Below are 18,717 nucleotides of genomic sequence, written 5' to 3' on the forward strand. Positions count from 1 at the left end.
AGACACCGCAATTTCAGGGCCAATAATAATAAAAGGCATTTAAACAAGAAACAGAAAGAACACATTTAAGAGCTGTGAACATCGAGGAACATTCAGGAATTAAATTCAGAATGATCAAGTGACACAGGTTGTATGCCCAATGGAACATAAGAAAACTGCGTTTTTTCCCCAAGTGAGTAGAGGCGGTTACATTTTCAAATAATCACCCTGAAGATCACTTCTAATGAGTGATGGGGCTGGGTTATCTTTTAATGGAAATATTAACCAAACTTTCGAATTCTCTGATTTCGCGAGCAATAAAGTAACAATAACATGTTTTTAAAACGTTAAAATCTAAAATGAAAGGGTTTTGGCTAGAATCTGAATGGTAATGCAGAGTACCTCTCCTCGTCAGCCATGTTCTCCGTTGCTAAGAAACGCAAACAACCCCCCCACCGCTTGCCGAGTCACGGGTCGGACTGTACCACTATTCGGGATGAGGGGGTATTGAGCATTATCGGTTCCGGGGCGCCAGGAGGAGAGTCACTGAATCCCCCTGGGTGTGGTGTTTCGTGGACTGGCCCGGACCGCGAGCTGAGGCGAGGAGCACCCGCTTGTCATTCGGGTTTCGGCGTCTGATTTGTTTTATCCTCGGTTTCCGATTAGGAAACGGCCTCTGACTTAGTGACTCGGAACTTGTTCCTGTTGTGCCAGTGTTACTGCAGGATTCACAGAATAGCAGGAACAGGTTGTGGTGGGAGCGGGGTGCAGCTGAGCACATCTCCCCGGGTGCTGCCTGATCCGTTGAGTGCGTCTAGCACTTTGTTATTTAATCTCAGTCCCATTTTAGTCGTTGAATCAGTGGGGCCGAGACTGCACATAGCAACCGGAGTAGGCCACTCAGGCCCTCCAGCCTCTTCCGCAATTCGGCACCTCAACTCCATTTCCCGGCCTTTGACCCATATCATTTGGTACCCTTAATAAACAAGAATCTATCTATCTCAGTCTTGAGTTATGAGAGGGTAAGCACTTTCAATTCTTGTTTCAAGTTCTGTTTTATTTTGAAGGTATTTGGTGTTATAGACCTCACAAGGTATCAAGAAGGTGCTTCCCAGCACCACGACTGAGAGTACTTTGAAGGTACGTCGTTGCCCCAGAAGAGGTGGGCAATTGGGGCACTTATCACTTCAAACAGCAAAAGCAGTGACATTGACAGACATGCTGGCAGACTGTAAGTCTGTTGCATTCTTTCCAGTGCATGTTTTTTTTCTATTTTTAAACCTAATTTTGTAACCTCATCAATTGAAGGTGCTGACTCCTGCTGAGGTATATACTTATAAAGATGCCAAGCCTTGCAGTACCTCAGCAAAATTGGAATTGTATTGTGTGTGATCCTTGACAGTGGGTGTTAATGGATTATTTGACCTGGATTTGGAGTAGAAAGGGCCAGGAGACAGCCAGCTGGGTAGACACCTTGGGTCCAGAGTGGCTGCTAATATGCACATGTTAGTGAACATAGCATAAGATTACATAAGGAAGATACAAAGAAAACTAAATGTACCTAAACAGTCCTTTTATAATAAAACAAAAACTGACATTTTATATAGAATTCTTAGGATGTTCCAAACAGATTATTTTGAAATGTAGTTGCTAACACAGCAGGACTTTTACACACTGCAAGGTCCCACAAACAGCAAATCAATGAACAATTTTATAATCTGTTTCTGGTGGTGTTGGTGAGGACCCTAGGGGAAACTACCTGCCCGTTCTTCAATAGTGATATGGGATATTTTACATCCTAAATGAGCAGGATGTAAAATATCCCATATCACTATACCTCTGATAATGCAGCATTCCTTTAATTCTGCACTGAAGTGTCAATCTGGAGTAAGTGCTCAGTTCACTGGTGGGACTTGAACTCTCAGCTTCTGATGTAGAGGTGAGAGTGCTACATTGTGAATTGCTCCTCTCCCCCATTTGCTTTTTTACCTTCCAAGGAATAAATGGCCTCCTTATTCCTCCTACCAAAATCAACAACCTCATACTTTGCTATATTGAATTTTGTTTGCAATTTATCCACTCACTCTGCAAGCCTGTTTATGTCTTCCTGTATTTTGGTGCAGTTCCCCACATTATTAGCTATAGCAACCAATTTGGTTTCATATGCAAATTTTGGCACCATGCTTCTAATTTGAGTCCAAATCATTTATGTATATGGTAAACAGTGGTTCCAGCATGGATCCCTGCAAGATACCACTTCCCACTTTATGCACATCTGCTACGTCTGCTCCAAATGGTTGACTTTTTACATTGAACAACTGATACTTGGAATTCAGTTGAAGAAATGGCATTTACATATGCTGGAAGTCGTACTCTTAGTTTAAGATGACCTTTCATTGTTTATACAATCATATTCTGTTTATGTAGCCTGTCCCCATAATTTGTACAGTTTAAAATATTTCTGCTAAATATACTTTGATTTTTCATAAATATTTCACTGCTTTAAAAAATTGGTATTTATTGCAATGTAATTGCATCTGAAGTGCACACATGGTGAGAGTTATAGTTTGATGCACGTTTTCAAAGTGTTTGAACTGTATATTATGACTGCTTCTTTAGGATAGTGGCTCACATAGAATTATAGAATGGTTACAGCATGGAAGGTGGTCATTCGGCCTGTCGAGCCCGTGCCAGCTCTCTGCAGCGAGCCTCATTCCCCCGCCCTTTCCCTGTAGCCCTGCAAATGTCTTTCCTTCAGATACTTATCCAACTCCCTTTTGAAAGCCATGATTGAATCTGCCTTCACCACCCTTTCAGGCAGTGCATTCCAGATCTTAACCATTCACTACGTAAAAAAGTTTTTCTTACGTCACCTTTGGTTCTTTTGCCAGTCACCTTAAATCTGTCCCCTCTGGTTCGCGACCCTTCTGCCAATGGGAACAGTTTCCTTCTATCTGCTCTGTCCAGACGCCTCGTGATTTTGAACACCTCTATCAAAACTCCTCTCAATCTTCTCTACTCCAAGGAGAACAACTGCAGCTGCTCCAAGGAGAACAGCCACAGCTTCTCCAGTCTATCAACATAACTGAAGTCCCTCATACCTGGAATCTTTCTCGTAAATCTTTTCTGTACCCTCTCTAAGGTCTTCACATCCTTCATAAAGTGTGGTGCCCAGAATGGGACACTCGTCCAGTTGGGGCTGAACCAGTGTTTTATACAGGTTCAACATCATTTCCACACTTTTGGATTCTATACCTTTATTTATGAAGCCCAGGATCCCATAAGCATTTTTAACTGCTTTCTCAACCTGCCCTGCCACCTTCAATGCTTTGTGCACACATACCCCCAGGCCTCTCTGTTTGTGCAACCCCTTCAGGATTGTACCATTTAGTTTATATGCCCTCATTCTTTCTACCAAAATGTATCACTTCACACTTTTCTGCGTTAAATTTCATCTGCCACATGTCCACCCATTTCACCAGCCTGTCTGTCTTCCAGAAGTCTATCACTCTCATCCTCACACTTCACTATACTTAAGTTTCGTGTCAGCTGAAAATTTTGAAATTGTGCCCTGTACACCCCGTCATATATATCAAGAAACGCAGTGGTCCTAGAACCAACCCCTGGGGAAAACCACTGTATACCTTCCTCCAGTCCGAAAAACAACCGTTCACCACTACTCTCTGTTTCCTATCACTGAGCCAATTCCGTATCCAGGCTGCCACTGTCCCCTTTATTCCACGAGTTTCAACTTTGCTGGCAAGCCTATTATGTGGCACTTTGTTGAAAGCCTTTTGGAAATCCATGTACACTATGTCAACCGCATTACCCTCATCAAAGAATTCAACCAAGTTAGTTAAACATGATTTGCCTTTAACAAATCCGTGCTGGCTTTCCTTAATTAATCCACACTTGTCCAAGTGACTGATAATTTTGTCCCTGATTACTGTTTCTAACAGCTTCCCCACTACCGAGGTCAAACTGACTGGCCTGTAGTTGCTGGGTTTATCTTTACACCCTTTTTTGAACAATGGTGTAACATTTGCAATTCTCCAGTCCTCTGGCACCACCCCTGTATCTAAGGAGGATTGGAATATTATGGCCAGTAGCTCTGCGATTTCCTCCCTCAGCATACTAGGATGCATCCCATCCGCTCCTGGTGATTTATCTACTTTAAGTACAGCCACTTTCTTTATCAATTTTTATCCTATCAAGTATCTCCACTACCTCATCCTTTACTATGTCTATGGCAGCATCCTCTTCCTTGGTGAAGACAGATGCAAAGTACTCATTTAGAACCTCAGCCATGCCCTCTGTCTCCATGCGTAGGTCTCCTTTTTGGTCTCTAATCGGCCCCACCCCTCCTCTTACTACCCTTTTACTATTTATATGCCTATAGAAGACTTTTGGATTACCTTTTATGTTGGCTGCCATTCTATTCTCATACCCTCTCTTTGCCTCTCTTATTTTCTTTTTCACTTCTCCTCTGACCTTTATATATAGCCTGATTCTCAGATGTATTTGCAACCTGACGTGTCATACGTGCTCTTTTTCTGCTTCATCACATTCGCTATCTGTTTCGTCATCCAGGGAGCCCTGACTTTAGTTGCCCTGCCTTTCCCCCTAGTGGGAATATACCTCAACTGTACCTGAACTATTTCCTCTTTAAAGGCAGTCCATTGTTCCATTACAGTTTTGCCTGCCAATCTTTGATTCCAGTTTACCCAGTCCAGATCCATTCTCATCCCACTGAAATTGGCCTTCCCCCAATTAAACATGTTTACTCTAGATTGCTCCCTGTCCTTTTCCATAGCTAATCTAAACCTTATGACACTATGATCACTGTTCCCTAAATGTTCGCCTACTGACACTTGCTCCACTTGATCTACTCATTCCCCAGACCCAGATCCAGCAATGCCTCCTCCCTCGTCGGGCCAGAAACATACTGATCAAGAAAGTTTTCCTGAACACACTTCAGAAATTCTGTCCTTAACACTATTACGATTCCAGTCTATATTAGGATTGCTGAAGTCCCCATTATTACTACACTATAGTTCTTGCACCTCTCTGTAATTTCTCTGCAAATTTACTCCTCCATATCTTTCCCACTATTTGGTGGTCTATAGAATACACCTAGTAGTGTAATGGCACCTCTATTATTTCTTAACTCTAGCCATATAGATTCTGTCCTTGACCCCTCCAGGACATCCTCCCTCTCCAGCACTGTAACATTCTCCTTGACCAATACTGCCACATCACCTCCTATCTTTCCTGAACACTCTATAACGAGGAATATTTAATACCCAATCCTTCCCTTTTTTGAGCCAGGTCCCAGTTACTGCCACAACATTATATTCCCTTGTGGCTATTTGTGCCTGCAGCTCACTTACCTTGTTCACTATGTGCCGTGCGTTCACATACATACACTGTAAACCCATCTTGGACCATCCTGTATTCTCTCTTAGTTTGACCCCACCTAATACCTTACTATTTCTTACTTTAGTGCTCTCTGCCTTTCAATTCTTTGAGCACTTTATTTCCCCTTTCTAATGTTACATCCTGGTGCCCCCCCGCCGCCGCCGCCGCCGCCAAATTAGTTTAAACCCTCCCCAACAGCACTAGCAAACCTCCCCACGAGGATATTGGTTCCGGCCCTGTTGAGGTGCAACCCGCCCCAGGAATATAAAGCCCTCCCTCCTGCACCATTTCTCTAGCCACGCATTCCTCAGTACTATCCTCCTATTTCTATACTCACTAGTGCGTGGCACCGGGAGTAATCCGGAGATTACTACTTTTTGAGGTCCTGCTTTTTAATCTCTTTCCTAGCTCCCTGAAATCTGCCTGCAGGACCTCATCCCTCTTTCTAACTATGTCATTGGTATCTCTGGCTGTTCACCCTCCTGCCTCAGAATGTTCTGCAGCCGCTCGATGACATCCTTGATCCTGGCACCAGGGAGGCAACATACCATCTTGAAGTCACGCCTGCGACTGCAGATACGCCTGTCTGCTACCCTAACTATCGAATCCCCTATTGCTTTCCCACTCTTCTCCCTTCCCCTGCTGTACAGCTGAGCCACCTGTGGTGCTGTAGACGTGGCTCTGGCTATACTCCCCAGAGGAACCATCGCCCTCACCAGTACTCAGAGCCGAATACTGGTTGGAGAGCAAGATGCACTCGGGGGGTACTCCTGCACTACCTGCCTGATCGCCCTCGTCTCTTCTGTCTGGTGGTCACCCATTCCCTTTCTGCCTACATACTCTCTTTATCTGCGGGATGACCACCTCCTGAAACGTGCTATCCACGAAGCTCCCAGCCTCACGGATGCACTGCAGTGATGCCAGCTGTTGCTCAAGCTCCAAAACCTGGAGCTCGAGCTCCTCCAGCTGACGACACTTCCTGCACATGTCGGTGTTCAGGACACGGGAAGCGTCTTGGAGTCCCCACATGGCACAGGATATGCATTCCATGGTACTGTGCTGCCCTGCCATGCCTTTACTTAATAGGCTATTAACTAGAAACACTTACCAGCTACTCACCAATCAGCTCCTTCCCTGGTGGTGACGTCACTTTAGTGGTTTTGCAGTTGATTTTGTTGTTGTTTTCTCTGGAGGTACTCCACCTCCTCGCTGATGCTGCTGCATCAGTCTGTGTTCTCTCTGGGCCTCCTGCTCGATTTATACTCCATCTCCTTTGATTTTGACTGATTTATAATTTTTGTTTTTACAAAATGCTGTTGACATTTCTAGAGAACATCTTTTTATGGAATTTCCAGATGCATTATTTTGTGGGATGATTGTAGGGCTGAGCTCTTGGGAGGTATGGCTTGGGATTTTGAGAACCTACACGACACACTGTGATATATTCTAATGGAAGATTGCATTTCACTACATTCTTTTTGTAAGTACTGATGATTTTAGATGAAAGTTCTGAAGTCTGTCTGGTGGACCAGGTTTTAAGATAAGTTCTTTGGTTGGGGGGGGCGGTGTGGAGTGGAAGTCAGGTAGACCATGTAGTTTTCTGAAAAAGGTTAAGGTGTGAAGGGTTATGGGAAAGATTTGTTCGCAAGGATTAAGGATTTCGCAAAAAGTGCTGCGGCCGGTATGTTCTGCTGCAATGAGTAGATGTTCCATATCTGATTAACAGGACTGGAATACTTTCTTATCCCTGCCTTTGCAAGGCTGTCTATTGTCTTTGGTATCAGCTTTCAAGGTTGATTAACCACTAATTAGATCAGCTGCTTCGAACCCTATCTTCCTGTGCGAACTGTCTTGATGACCTTTGCTTCTGACCTGTCTCTTCTGAACTGTCTGGTTTGGTTAGAAGTATATTCCTGATTTGCCTGACTCTGCTAAATAGATTACTAGTGGTCAAGGGTCTTTGGGGGATGTGTTGACCAGCACATTTGCCCAAATTAAGCAAGAATGATGAAACAAGAAGGAAGTAGTTTATGTGAGGATATACAAGGATGAGGTTTGGTAGAGAAGTTGAACAGCTTGAAGTACCTGGATTAGAGGTAAGAACTCGAAGGCTGGGTTATCCCAATGAGCTGTTTGCTTGTAGACACAGACATTTGTACTGTCTGCTTGCTTATTGTAATTACTATCCAAAATAAAGAAAGTCGACCGCTAATACGAGTATGAACCTGATGATTATTTGAGATATCAAAACGATATCTTACAAGACCCTCTCCTGATAACAATTCTACCTGCAATGTCTCCTTTGGGTGGGTTAGAAAACATTTAGCAACAGTGGAGATAAGCTTCTGTATGATGTTTAATGATGTTTGTGCACTGTTCACTTGATGTCTTCTGCAAATGTGTGTCTGGCAACCATTTTGAAAATGTTAATTGGAGTTTTTGAATTGAATAAACAGGAAATACAAAATATAAAAAACTGTCACTTGGTTCATGATCTCTGGGAGGTACAGTGATATAGCACACTGGAGCTGTCTTGCTTTGCACCGTTCTTTTGTATCCATAATTCTCTACATGGTAAAGACTGCTATCTTAGCTGTGCCATCATGAAAGCACTGAATTGCGGCCAGGTTATTCCCTGCAGGGAGGGGAAATCGGATGACCAGTCACTCTGCGTCACCCTCCCATTCATCCTGATAGCTGTTCTCAGCAGGACTGGGGTAGGAACAGACCCCTGCCCGATTCTCTTGGATCTGGGGTGATGTGTTTCATACAGGCAGACAAAAATAACAAATATTTGCTGCTAATTTCATTTATAGCTTTAAATGTGCAAATGATATAATGTAATATTTTTAAAAAGTAGTTGAATTTCAGTTTCTTTCCAATATCTTAATTATCTATCTACAATATATTAATCATTTTGCATATAGTGAGCACTTCCTGTACACAAAAACCTTACTTTATTATTTTCCCTCCCTGCAGGGAATAACCTGGCCTCAATTTAGTGCTTTCATGATGGCACAGCTCAGATAGCAGCCTTTACCATGTAGAGAATTATGGATACAGAAGTACAGTGCAAAGCAAGACAGCTCCAGTGTGCTCTGTATCAACAGTCATAAGGTGCCACACCTGTCTGTTAATCGATATGTCAACACTTGGCTTTCACATATCTTCTATAATTGCTATAATGGCTTGCAGGCCTCCCAACACTAGGTAGCAAAACTGCACCTCCCAGGCCTGTACCTCATTTGTTTTAAAAATCTGCTTGTCCCTCCCTCCACCAGATTTTAGTTTGACCTGTTCCTCCACCTGAAGGAGCCAGGTCCTACTAACGTACTCGCCAAACTGTTAGTGACCACTCGATTCTAATTTTGGGGCTGCACCTACCCACTCCCCACTTGCTCAGTTTCCTGTCCTTGACCGTAGTGGTAGGGGCTCAAGCCTTGTCCCTCCCTGTCCCACATGTTTGTTGCCATACGATTCTGGTTTTGGGACGGGACCTACCCACTCGCTGCCTGCCCAGTTTCTTGTCCTCCGTAGTATTGTTTGTATGTTCAGTGTTCTGAAACAGGCTTTTACTTTTTTAAACTTTCACATTGGTGTGAACAGTACAATGATATCTGTCATGGGAGGACTGTGGTCACTTAAGGGGTCAATGCAAATAAGACCCATTCATTCATGTTTGTTATTTGTTGGAGTATGACTGTAATAGATTCATGGTATTTGAGGATATTCTATGTGCATGTAGTCATTCATGATGTAAAGATTTTTTTATATAGTACTAGATATCAGAGGACGGGGACGATTTCCATCGGAGTTAATCAGAAAACCATGTTTTTAAGCTTAGAGCTAGAAAGAAAGAAAGACTTGCATTTATATCGTACTTTAAGCTTAGAGCTAGAAAGAAAGAAAGACTTGCCCTTGTATCGTACTTTTCACTTCCCAAAGCTCTTTACAGCCAATTAAGTACTTTTGAAATGTAGTAACTGATGTAATGTAGGAAACGCGGCAGCTAACTTTCGCACAGCAAGCTCCCACAAACAAATAATGACCAGATAATCTGTTTCTGTTATGCTGATTGAGGGATAAATATTAGCCAGGAGGCCGAGGATAACTCCCCTGCTCCTCTTCGAAATAGTGCCATGGGATCTTTTACGTCCACCTGAGAGCAGACGGGGCCTCGGTTTAATGTCTCATCCAAAAGATGGCACCTCTGACAGTGCAGCACTCCCTCAGCACTGCACTAGAGTGTCAGCCTAGATTTTTGTGCTCAAGTCTCTGGAGTGGGATTTGAACCCACAACCTTCTGACTCAGGCGAGAGTGCTACCAACTGAGCCACAGCTGACACTGTTGTCAAAATAATGACTGGAATTCTTTTAAGGTTCCATTTATTGTGGTTCCACCAAAAAAAATTCTGCCGTTAAAATTTTGCAGTACAGACTTGATTCTGTCTGAGTACTTCCTGGATCAATCACACACAATAAACTGTTAGAATACAATATAATAAAACAAATATGTTGGTGAATCATACATAATTTTATCAAATTCTTTAAGCATTCTATTCTAATTTGCTATGTTTTGTCTGTTAACATTCTGATGTAATAGCGCAGAGCTGCCATTAATTTTTTTTAAACACTACTTTTTCGCCTCTCTATCATTTAGGTGCAGAGACTAAACCACAGTTTCAAGACCATCTGCCTTTTCGTCACGTTTCCACCACATTGTGAAGCAGAAGAGCGGGCCCTTGCTTCAGGAAATGAAGGAATGGGACTCACTGGACTTTCATCTATGGCTAAACCAAGATTACAGGCAGCTGCTTCTCTTAAATATGGGGTCATCCTCCTTACTATCATTCTAGTTGGTGTGATTACTTACCATAATTATTCTACACCAGAGTCTCTGGTAATTTCGCGATCCATTAACATGGGCAAAACTAAACTAGACCTATTGTGGCAATCTCCAAATTATAAAAACGGAACAGAGACCTCAGAAAGACTTAGCAAGCTACCATTCAATAAGAGTCACCACAGTGCCTCACAATGTGATATTGATCTTAAAAGTAGGTTTGACTGTGCTTTTAATGAACAGATTGACAGGGAGAAATGTCAGGCTCGTGGCTGCTGCTGGATTCCAGTGGTCAATACTGACAATGCGGCTGCCCCACTTTGTTTTTTACCATCAAACTATCCTACTTACAATATGGATCAGCTTTTCCCAACCAACACTGGCTACACAGCTACACTGAGCCGCACTGAGAAGACATTGTTCCTGAATGACATAATGACGCTTCAGTTGAATGTAATGTACGAGACACCAGGCAGACTTCATTTTACTGTAAGTAATGGCAATTAGAAAAGCTAATTTTAGCGAGATCATGAAGGAGGCTGTAGATGGTCAATGTGATAACAGTACTGATACAGCCATTATCTATCTCTGTAAATTTCCAGTTAATATTGGAAGTAATTCTATTTGACCTTCACAGATGATGGGCCGTATTTTGCGACCCCCAGGGGTGCGTACGAGGTGTGTACGAGGCATGCGCTGAAACCCGGCACTTGCGATCTCTCTTGACAGATCCTCCGCATCTGCCAAGAATTCTCTTGACAGATCCTCCGCATCTGCAGGAGATGGGCCTCCTGCGGGTGGAGAGTTGCACTATTTGCACAACTTCCGCCCGCTGAATGCCTGTCAAATTCTTACGACTGGTAAAAGCCGGCATAAGGCCTGCTTTTACCAGCAATAAGTGTTTTAAAAAACAGAAAAATAAAATTTTATCACTCATAAATTAAAAATACTCTTCAAAAAGGTAAGTTTATTTTAGCCCCATAAAAACATTTTTAAAAATTCAAAAAATTTAATTTTTTAATATTGGCCCAGAAATTCGGGTTGGGGGCTTCCCGCGGGTGCAAGCCCCCGATCTGCACTTACCTTGCGCACCAGCCGTTGAGCTCTGGGCCCCCGTGGAATTCCGATCCGGGGCCTGGTCCAGCTGCTGGCACGCAGTGCTTGCATATCCCAGGGACGCAGTTAGTTCGATGCGTCCCCTGGGATCACGTGGGCCATGGGGAGCCAATTGGAGCAGGGAATGCTCCATTCATAAGTCTGACCGGAAGTGCTGTCAAGACTTATAAATACTATGGCCCCAAAATAGCACTAAATCTTCAAATAAATTTTTTAAAAAAATTTAAAAAAATCTAATTTTTTAAATAAACTATAAATTACATGAAATAACTATTTTCAACAATTTAAATTTTTGAAAGAAATAATTTTATTTTCTAACTGGACTAAAAATAAACTTACCTTGCTTTAAATATTTCAAAATAATAAACCTGTGGAAAAAATGTTTTAATTTTAATTAATTCACCACTTACCTTGTGAAAAGCAGGCCTTACGCCTGCTTTTTACATTTCTAACTTCTGCAGGCTTACCCTCCCGGGAAAACCTGTTTTAAAAAAAAAAAAAACACGAAGTTCGATGCGCACGCGCAGCCTCTCCCGCACACGCGTTCGACCTCTGAACCTCTTCGTTCGGAGGAACAGAAGTGCCGGTTTCCCGTGCATGCAGGAAACCGGCACTTCCATTGGGCCTACGGGTGAGTACCCCGTGTGTACTCGCCCGTGGAGACCCGAATTTCTGGGCCGAATTAAATGGCATTTTAATTAATTTTAAATATGTAATTTAAAAATTTTTTTATTTCATGTGTTGGTGTAATTTTTAAGTGATCCCCATTCATATTTATGACAGTTTCTTACATACAGAACTGTCAAAAGTATGAATAGGGATTCCCTTCTTTTATTGGTTGGGTTGGCCCACGTAATCCTAGGAGCGCCTACGAACCACTTGCGCCCCTGGGATACGTGGGGCTCTGCGCGTGCGGGCCCGGAGAGGCCCAAGATCGCAAACTGCCATTCCTCCTGGGCCTACTTTCGTAGACATTTTACAGGTTGGAGGCGTCCGCCTGCGGGTAGCCTCCGATTGCAAATGTTGGCCCAAAGTCTCTTGATATATTCAAGTAATACAAATAAAGTGGATTCAGATTTTTGTTTTAAAAGTCAGAACAACATTTTTTTAACACTTCTCTCTATCAGATGTCTTTCCGAAGTGCGACATTTTGCTTCCACAGGGTTGAGAACTGGTGGTTCACCCATGTTTCTGGCAGTATTTCATCTTTCCACAGCTATACTTGAAGAGGGCCTCAGAGTTAAAACATTCCTAACATATTGTACTCAAGGGCCATCTGTGTTACTATTGGCATATTTGAATTTGTTGCAGTCAGGGAGTAAGCTGCTTAAATTTGTAGACTTATTAGGCAAATGATTCGGATCTTTGTTCAAATGTGTAGTTGTACGTTGTTATTCATCACAGTGGGTGAGGAATATGGCTAATCTTGTTTTCTACTAATGGCTCTGAATTCACGGGTCAATATGACGCCCAACCATCAGAGTGCCTCGTCATACCGCCTTTGAAGCTGACTACAACTTTGGGAATTGGCGCATGCGGAAGTCCCAAAATTGCAGTCTGTCAAACACTGCTCCAAAACTGGCTGTGCTGTACCCCCTCCCCGGCCCCCACAAAGTCGGCAATTAATGAAATCTCGTAAATCATTGAAACGGTCAAAAACTTTGACTCTTCTGTAGTAAGTACACTGTTAAATTCCCCACTAAATGTTACACCCAAAGGGATTCGGTGTAACTGGGATTTTAACAGCATATTGACTGCTATACAAAGGATAAGGGCCTGGAAACCTAATTTTAATTTTGTGCAGCGTGAAATTTGTCCATTTTAATAAAAAATTAACATTTTAAAGAAACTTTTCCAAAAAAATGTAAATTTTTTTTAAGTTTGAGCATCTTTATTTTAGGTTTGCCTTTTCCCCATGTCAGAACCCCAATATTTCTTTTGCTCCATCTAACTGTTTTAAAAAGTTAGAATTTTAAGGGCTTAATCACCTCCTCGTTTGCTGGCTATGAGAATTCTGCCTTTTGATTGACTGCTTAGACAGCCTGTTGACGTCGCAGCAGTTAAAACAAGGGGATCCCCATTAAGTTTCGTTGAATTGAATTCAAGGTCGGAAAAGCCGAAGTTCTCGACACAGGGATCGCGAGATCCTTGTGCGGAGCGTACTTCGGGGCCAGCAGCGAACGCCTTTGCTTCGCCGCTGACCGCAAATTCAGGACCTATATCTGTTTGATATTTTTTATTCTGTTTACAAGAGGGTGAAACGTTTGACTCCAATTTGCAGGAATACATATCAAAACTTTTCAGCCCTTAAATTACATACAATTGATAGAAAGACAGAGTTAACTAAATTTTGCATAGGCTTGCTTGGAATGAGCTTGTTCTTTGAGGTTTTCGAACCGGTTTCTATTAAAATACCAAGAAAGTTGTGATTTATGTCAAGAGTCAACAGAGCCTGGACCTCCTGGGTTATCAGAAACTCTGGCTAACCATATAGTGGTTAAGGTTTTACTCTAGATTCTTGTGTCTGTTTCTCATTTTTAGTTTCCCATGTTATTTCACCTGCCTCATCTGTCCTCTATTAAAGCTGGGAAACTCACATCTCAACACAGCAGTGAAAATAAGCAGACATGTAGCCCTGAAGGTAGTGTTCAATAAAACTGCAATAGTTTTATTTTATTCCTGCACACCCCCCACCCTTTGTCATGTTGCTGTCTCCATTCACCTCAGTACCACTGTGCATATAGCTGAACACTGATTATTGCCTCTATCTTAAATTACTGTTGTTAGATTTTAAAAAGGCATAATTGATTGCTGCAATGATGTTAGTGATCTTTTCCTGAGATTTGGTTTTGTGTATTGCTCCCCGGTGTATAATATGCTGATGCAGGGCATTCCTTTAAAATGTTATGGCACCCACAACTTGAAGGCCCAAACTAGTTTCACACCCTTCAGCTTGACTTTGAGACCAGTCGAGATCCTATTTAGTTATGTGTGTGTGAAATGTGCATTACCAATGGTTGATTCTTTTGATTTCAGCAACATTATTCGCTCTCAAATAGAGCAGATTGGTAATTAGAACCCACTTTTTGGAACAAAGGTAACGGTAAAGCAGTGGAATAAATAATTTAATAAATTAGCTGAAATGAATGGTTTGCATTGCACTAGTTATCAACTTTTAACACCTTCCCACCCCGTACCTAAAACTTGTGAATCCCTGACGAAGCCATTGCCTCTTGAATAACTGACAACTTACCACTGATTCTTAAAGGGAAGTACTTTTTAAAAAAAAAAGTTAAATGACAAGTAACCTTCTGTGTCACTGTTGTGGTATCATTTTCTTTTTGACTATCAAAAGCACATTGACTCTGATGTTCACTACCAACTTCTATAAGAAACCATATTATCCTATCATAGGAATGTAGATGATAAATGCTAATTTGGTTTTCCTGTTACCATCTTTTAAGTACTTGTGTATAAAACTAGAAATTTATGTCCCTGTTTGGGGTTAACAGGAAGATGGGATTGCATATCGTGGGTCATATCGCCTTCAGGTGCTCTTATTGGCTGGTTCCTCTCCTCGCAGAACAATTTATCCAAAGATAGTGGGCCCGCCAGCAGCACTCTTGTCATCTGCCGCATCTCCAGCACTGTGGCAGCTTTCACTCTCGGTCAGTCCAAGCTTCCACTACTGATTTAAAATCAGAGTTTCCCCAGCAGAATTGGGGATAGATGTTTTAAAATCAGCAGGAGGAGGCACCCGGCTACCGACCATAGAGCACATATACCAGAAACGCTGTCTACGGAGGTCACGGTCCATCATCAAAGACCCTACCCACCCCAGCCACAGTCTGTTCGCCCTCCTACCATCTGGGAGACGCTACAGATGCATTCGCACCCGTACGACCAGATTTAGGAACAGCTTCTTTCCCAGGGCTGTCATCCTACTGAACTCCACAAATAAACTCTAAAGCCTGCACATCTGCCAATGCACTTTATTATGGTCATATTTATGTTAATATACTACAAGCCAAATGTATGTTGAATGTTTAAATGTCTTAATCCAAATGTACACTCTCGGGAGCCGCAAGCCTACATTTCGTTGTACTGCACCTGTGCACTAACAATGACAATAAAAGTTGATTTGATTTGATTTTGATTTGATTGAACTCGAGGGAGAGTTGCCACAAAAACACTGTCATGCAAAGCAACGACTGATGGGTGCAAGAGTTATTGATGTTTTTGGAGGGAGTGCTTTTGTCTTATACATGGGTCACCTTACACCAAGTATGTAAGATAACCCCACCCAGCCCTATTTTCCCCATGGGATATACAGTTGCCTGGTCGAGAGTGGACAATTTGCTCTCTGACACTGCCACTTTAGGTGTGTGAGAATACTCCAAGACGACTCGCATATGTAGTTCTCCCCTTCCTTTAAGTATCTGCATTGTCTCCTGATCACTTGTCCTGGATTAGAAAATAAACTCTCTAAATTCTGACATTAGCAACAAAATTGATCTTCAAATATCATTTTTTGCTATTTTCAAGACTGATATTGTGTATAATGTTATATAGTTGATAGTTAAACAAATCTGATCTATTACTAGACAGCAAAAAAAATTAGGCTCAGTAATAACACCAGTGAAGATGCGTTATGAACTTTACTGTCTGTAAGGTACATGTGGAAGTTACCTTTTTTTTTCTCTTTAGTAAACCTTGTGTTTCTGTCTTTCAGCTTAAGGATCCAGGGAGCAAACGGTATGAGGTTCCTATTGATGTTCCTAAGGTCACTGAAAAAGCTTCAACTCAACTCTACACTGTAAAGTTCTCATCCAGACCTTTTGGCATCATTGTACAGAGGAAATCAAATGGCCTTGTACTGTAAGTGTGATTAGCCTTGGTGTTTCCTTCTGTGGTATTAACTTGCAGAATTTACTTTTCATTCTACAGTAAAAGTATATTGACATACAAGTGTGAGAACAAAGGTCCACACTGACCCACAAATAATCTGAGTCCTGTTGGACTGGAATTGTTACTGTACCTGGAAGGTCTGGAGCTAAATGTCCCTGGTGGAACCTGAATTGAGCATTGGTGAGCAGGGTATTGGTCAGTAAGTGCCACTTGATGGCACTGTTGATGAGTCCTTCCATCACTTTGTTGATGATTGTAAGTAGGGCAATTTTCCACATTGTCAGGTTGATGCCAGTGTTGTAGCTCCATTGGAACAGCTTGGCCACAGGCGCAGCTAGTTCACAGATCTTCAGCATTACAGCCAGGATGTTGTTGAGGCCCGTAGCCTTTGCCAGTGCACTCAGCCATTCCTTGATATCACGTGGAGTAAATCGAATTAGCTGAAGACTTGCTAGGCAACTTCAGAGTGCAGAGGTAAGGACAGCAGGTTTCCATCAATAAAGGACATTAGTGAACCAGTTTGTTTTCCACAACAACAGCTTCATGATGCTAGCTCTTTATTCCAAATGTATTTATTTATTTTAGCTGAATTCAGATTCTCAAACTTGCCATGGTGGGATTTGAACTCCTGTTCTTTGGATTATTAGTCCAGCACTCTGGGTTACTAATCCAGTAACATAACCACTATGCTACCGTACCCATTGTACTTATTGTAATTCTCCAGGGAAATTATTTTCACTTGGAAACGATGTTATAATGGTGATGACTTTATGCTATTATTAAGGTGTGTAAGAGTTAACTTGGAGGTGATATTTCAAAGGAGAAATGCATCTATCTTCCATCATTAGAGACAATGCTTTAATATCAAAAAGAGCAGTTGTTTCACCATCAGAGTCAGACTGCTGGTGATGACTGACATTGCAGATTTTAGGAAGTTGGAACTTGATGACCCACTGTTTGCCCAACTGCACTGAAAACAAAACAGATTATTTTGCTAGCAAGGGCAGCGGAGTAGATGAGCCATTATAATGTAGCATGAAAGTAGCATGTGACAAAAGCCTTAAAAATAAACATATAGAATAACATTAGGGTAATGTAGAACACAAGTATATCAATCAGTTTTTCAAAATCCATTCAAACTTGACAAGCTAGTTACTTTGGTGGAGGGAAAAGAGCATTGCAGTTTTAAAATATGTAAGTGTACATAAAGAAGTTGATGAGGAAAGGGATTGTTTAGTTGTCCAGATGTTGCTGTTATTCAGACCTTATTACATTTACAAAGTTCACTTAAGCAAGCCTTGATATTTCACTATATCTTGTGCAAGTTCATCTTAATTTATGTATGTACTGTATTACATTTATCTGGCATGATCTGTTTAGCTTTGAGACTAATCTATTGAATGTTGCAGGGATGATGACAAAGAAAATCTGAGAATAAAATCAGAATTTGAAAAGAATAGAGTGATAGATGTTATCACAGCACAAGTGCAGTACATAAATGTATTTCACTTTTTGGGGAAAAAAATCTTAACATGGGTAAATTATTTAGGCTGTTTTGTAGTTAAGCAGGAAGACTTTGCTAATACTCTTTTTTAAAGATTGTGTTTGAAATATCAAACATAGGAAATCTTCTCGCTATGCTTACAATGTGACAAGCACATGTGACTGAAGAGGAAAATTCCCTGTGTTCCATAAGTGAACAAAACCTTTTTTCCCAGGTCTTCCTGCGCCATGCAATATCCTCCAGTGAAAGGGTAACTGACCTGGCTTGAGGCTTCGAACATGCTGCGCTGAAACCATTCAGTTGCTCTCCTGGGGTTTTTTTCTCATTAGATAAGAGAAACGAGGTTGATTATGAAACCCCGAGCCTTCCCTTAAATGAATAGTTTGTGAATTTTCATTGCCAAAATTCACACGTGAAACATAGCCACTCAGTGAGAAATTAGAGAGCTAGCAGCAGCCACAGAACTGTTCCCATTATGAGCCATTCAACCCAGGAGAAAATTGGGGGGGAAAAATCTTTCCACTCAATGAATACATATATATTTAAGGACTGAGTTCAGGGATTGGTGGAAAAGCATTTCTAAAGCAATTTAGTTAATGTTTAGTTAGGATGGAGATGACCAGGTAATTTGAAGGCCTCATCCCCCCTCAACGCAGAGTATGGCACCCATTAAAAAAAAATTAGAAAGAGACCCTTCACCATGGTACATGGTCTCTACCCAAAATGGTATTCAGCGTTTTCTCATTTTTTGAGATGCTAGCAGACCTGGTGTGTGATTCTAGTGGTTTCTGTTTTTTTCCTTTTAGTTACTCTTACAAAATTGGTAGCAAGTCTGGAGGAAATACATTTTAAAATTTGGATTTCAGCCTATTAAATTTATATTTTGAGAATGTTCAGAAGTGCAATACTCTAGCTGCTTAAACTGTTTAAAACTAGGCAGAAAACCCTC

The 18,717-nt window shown here is 41.7% G+C and overlaps 2 protein-coding genes across 2 annotated transcripts in view; one reads left to right on the forward strand and one right to left on the reverse strand.

The window, feature by feature from the left end:
• ccdc40 (coiled-coil domain 40 molecular ruler complex subunit) overlaps positions 1-534 on the reverse strand; it is a 57,404-nt gene extending 56,870 nt beyond the window's left edge. Inside the window, exon 1 of the mRNA XM_085964106.1 lies at positions 382-534. Coding sequence (XP_085820232.1) covers positions 382-398 — 17 coding nt within the window. The 5' untranslated portion in view covers positions 399-534. The remainder of the gene's footprint in view (positions 1-381) is intronic.
• A 302-nt stretch (positions 535-836) lies between these two features.
• Positions 837-18,717, forward strand: part of gaa (alpha glucosidase) — a gene marked incomplete at its 5' end in the record, with an annotated part of 56,057 nt that continues 38,176 nt past the window's right edge. The window contains 3 exons of the mRNA XM_085964107.1: positions 837-1,001; positions 10,058-10,729; positions 16,089-16,234. Of these exons, the coding sequence (XP_085820233.1) occupies positions 837-1,001; positions 10,058-10,729; positions 16,089-16,234 (983 nt within the window). The remainder of the gene's footprint in view (positions 1,002-10,057; positions 10,730-16,088; positions 16,235-18,717) is intronic.

Source organism: Somniosus microcephalus, chromosome 21 (assembly GCF_052327205.1).
Source record: "Somniosus microcephalus isolate GS21.2 chromosome 21, FLI_Smic_1.0, whole genome shotgun sequence".
Classification (NCBI taxonomy): Eukaryota; Metazoa; Chordata; class Chondrichthyes; order Squaliformes; family Somniosidae; genus Somniosus; species Somniosus microcephalus.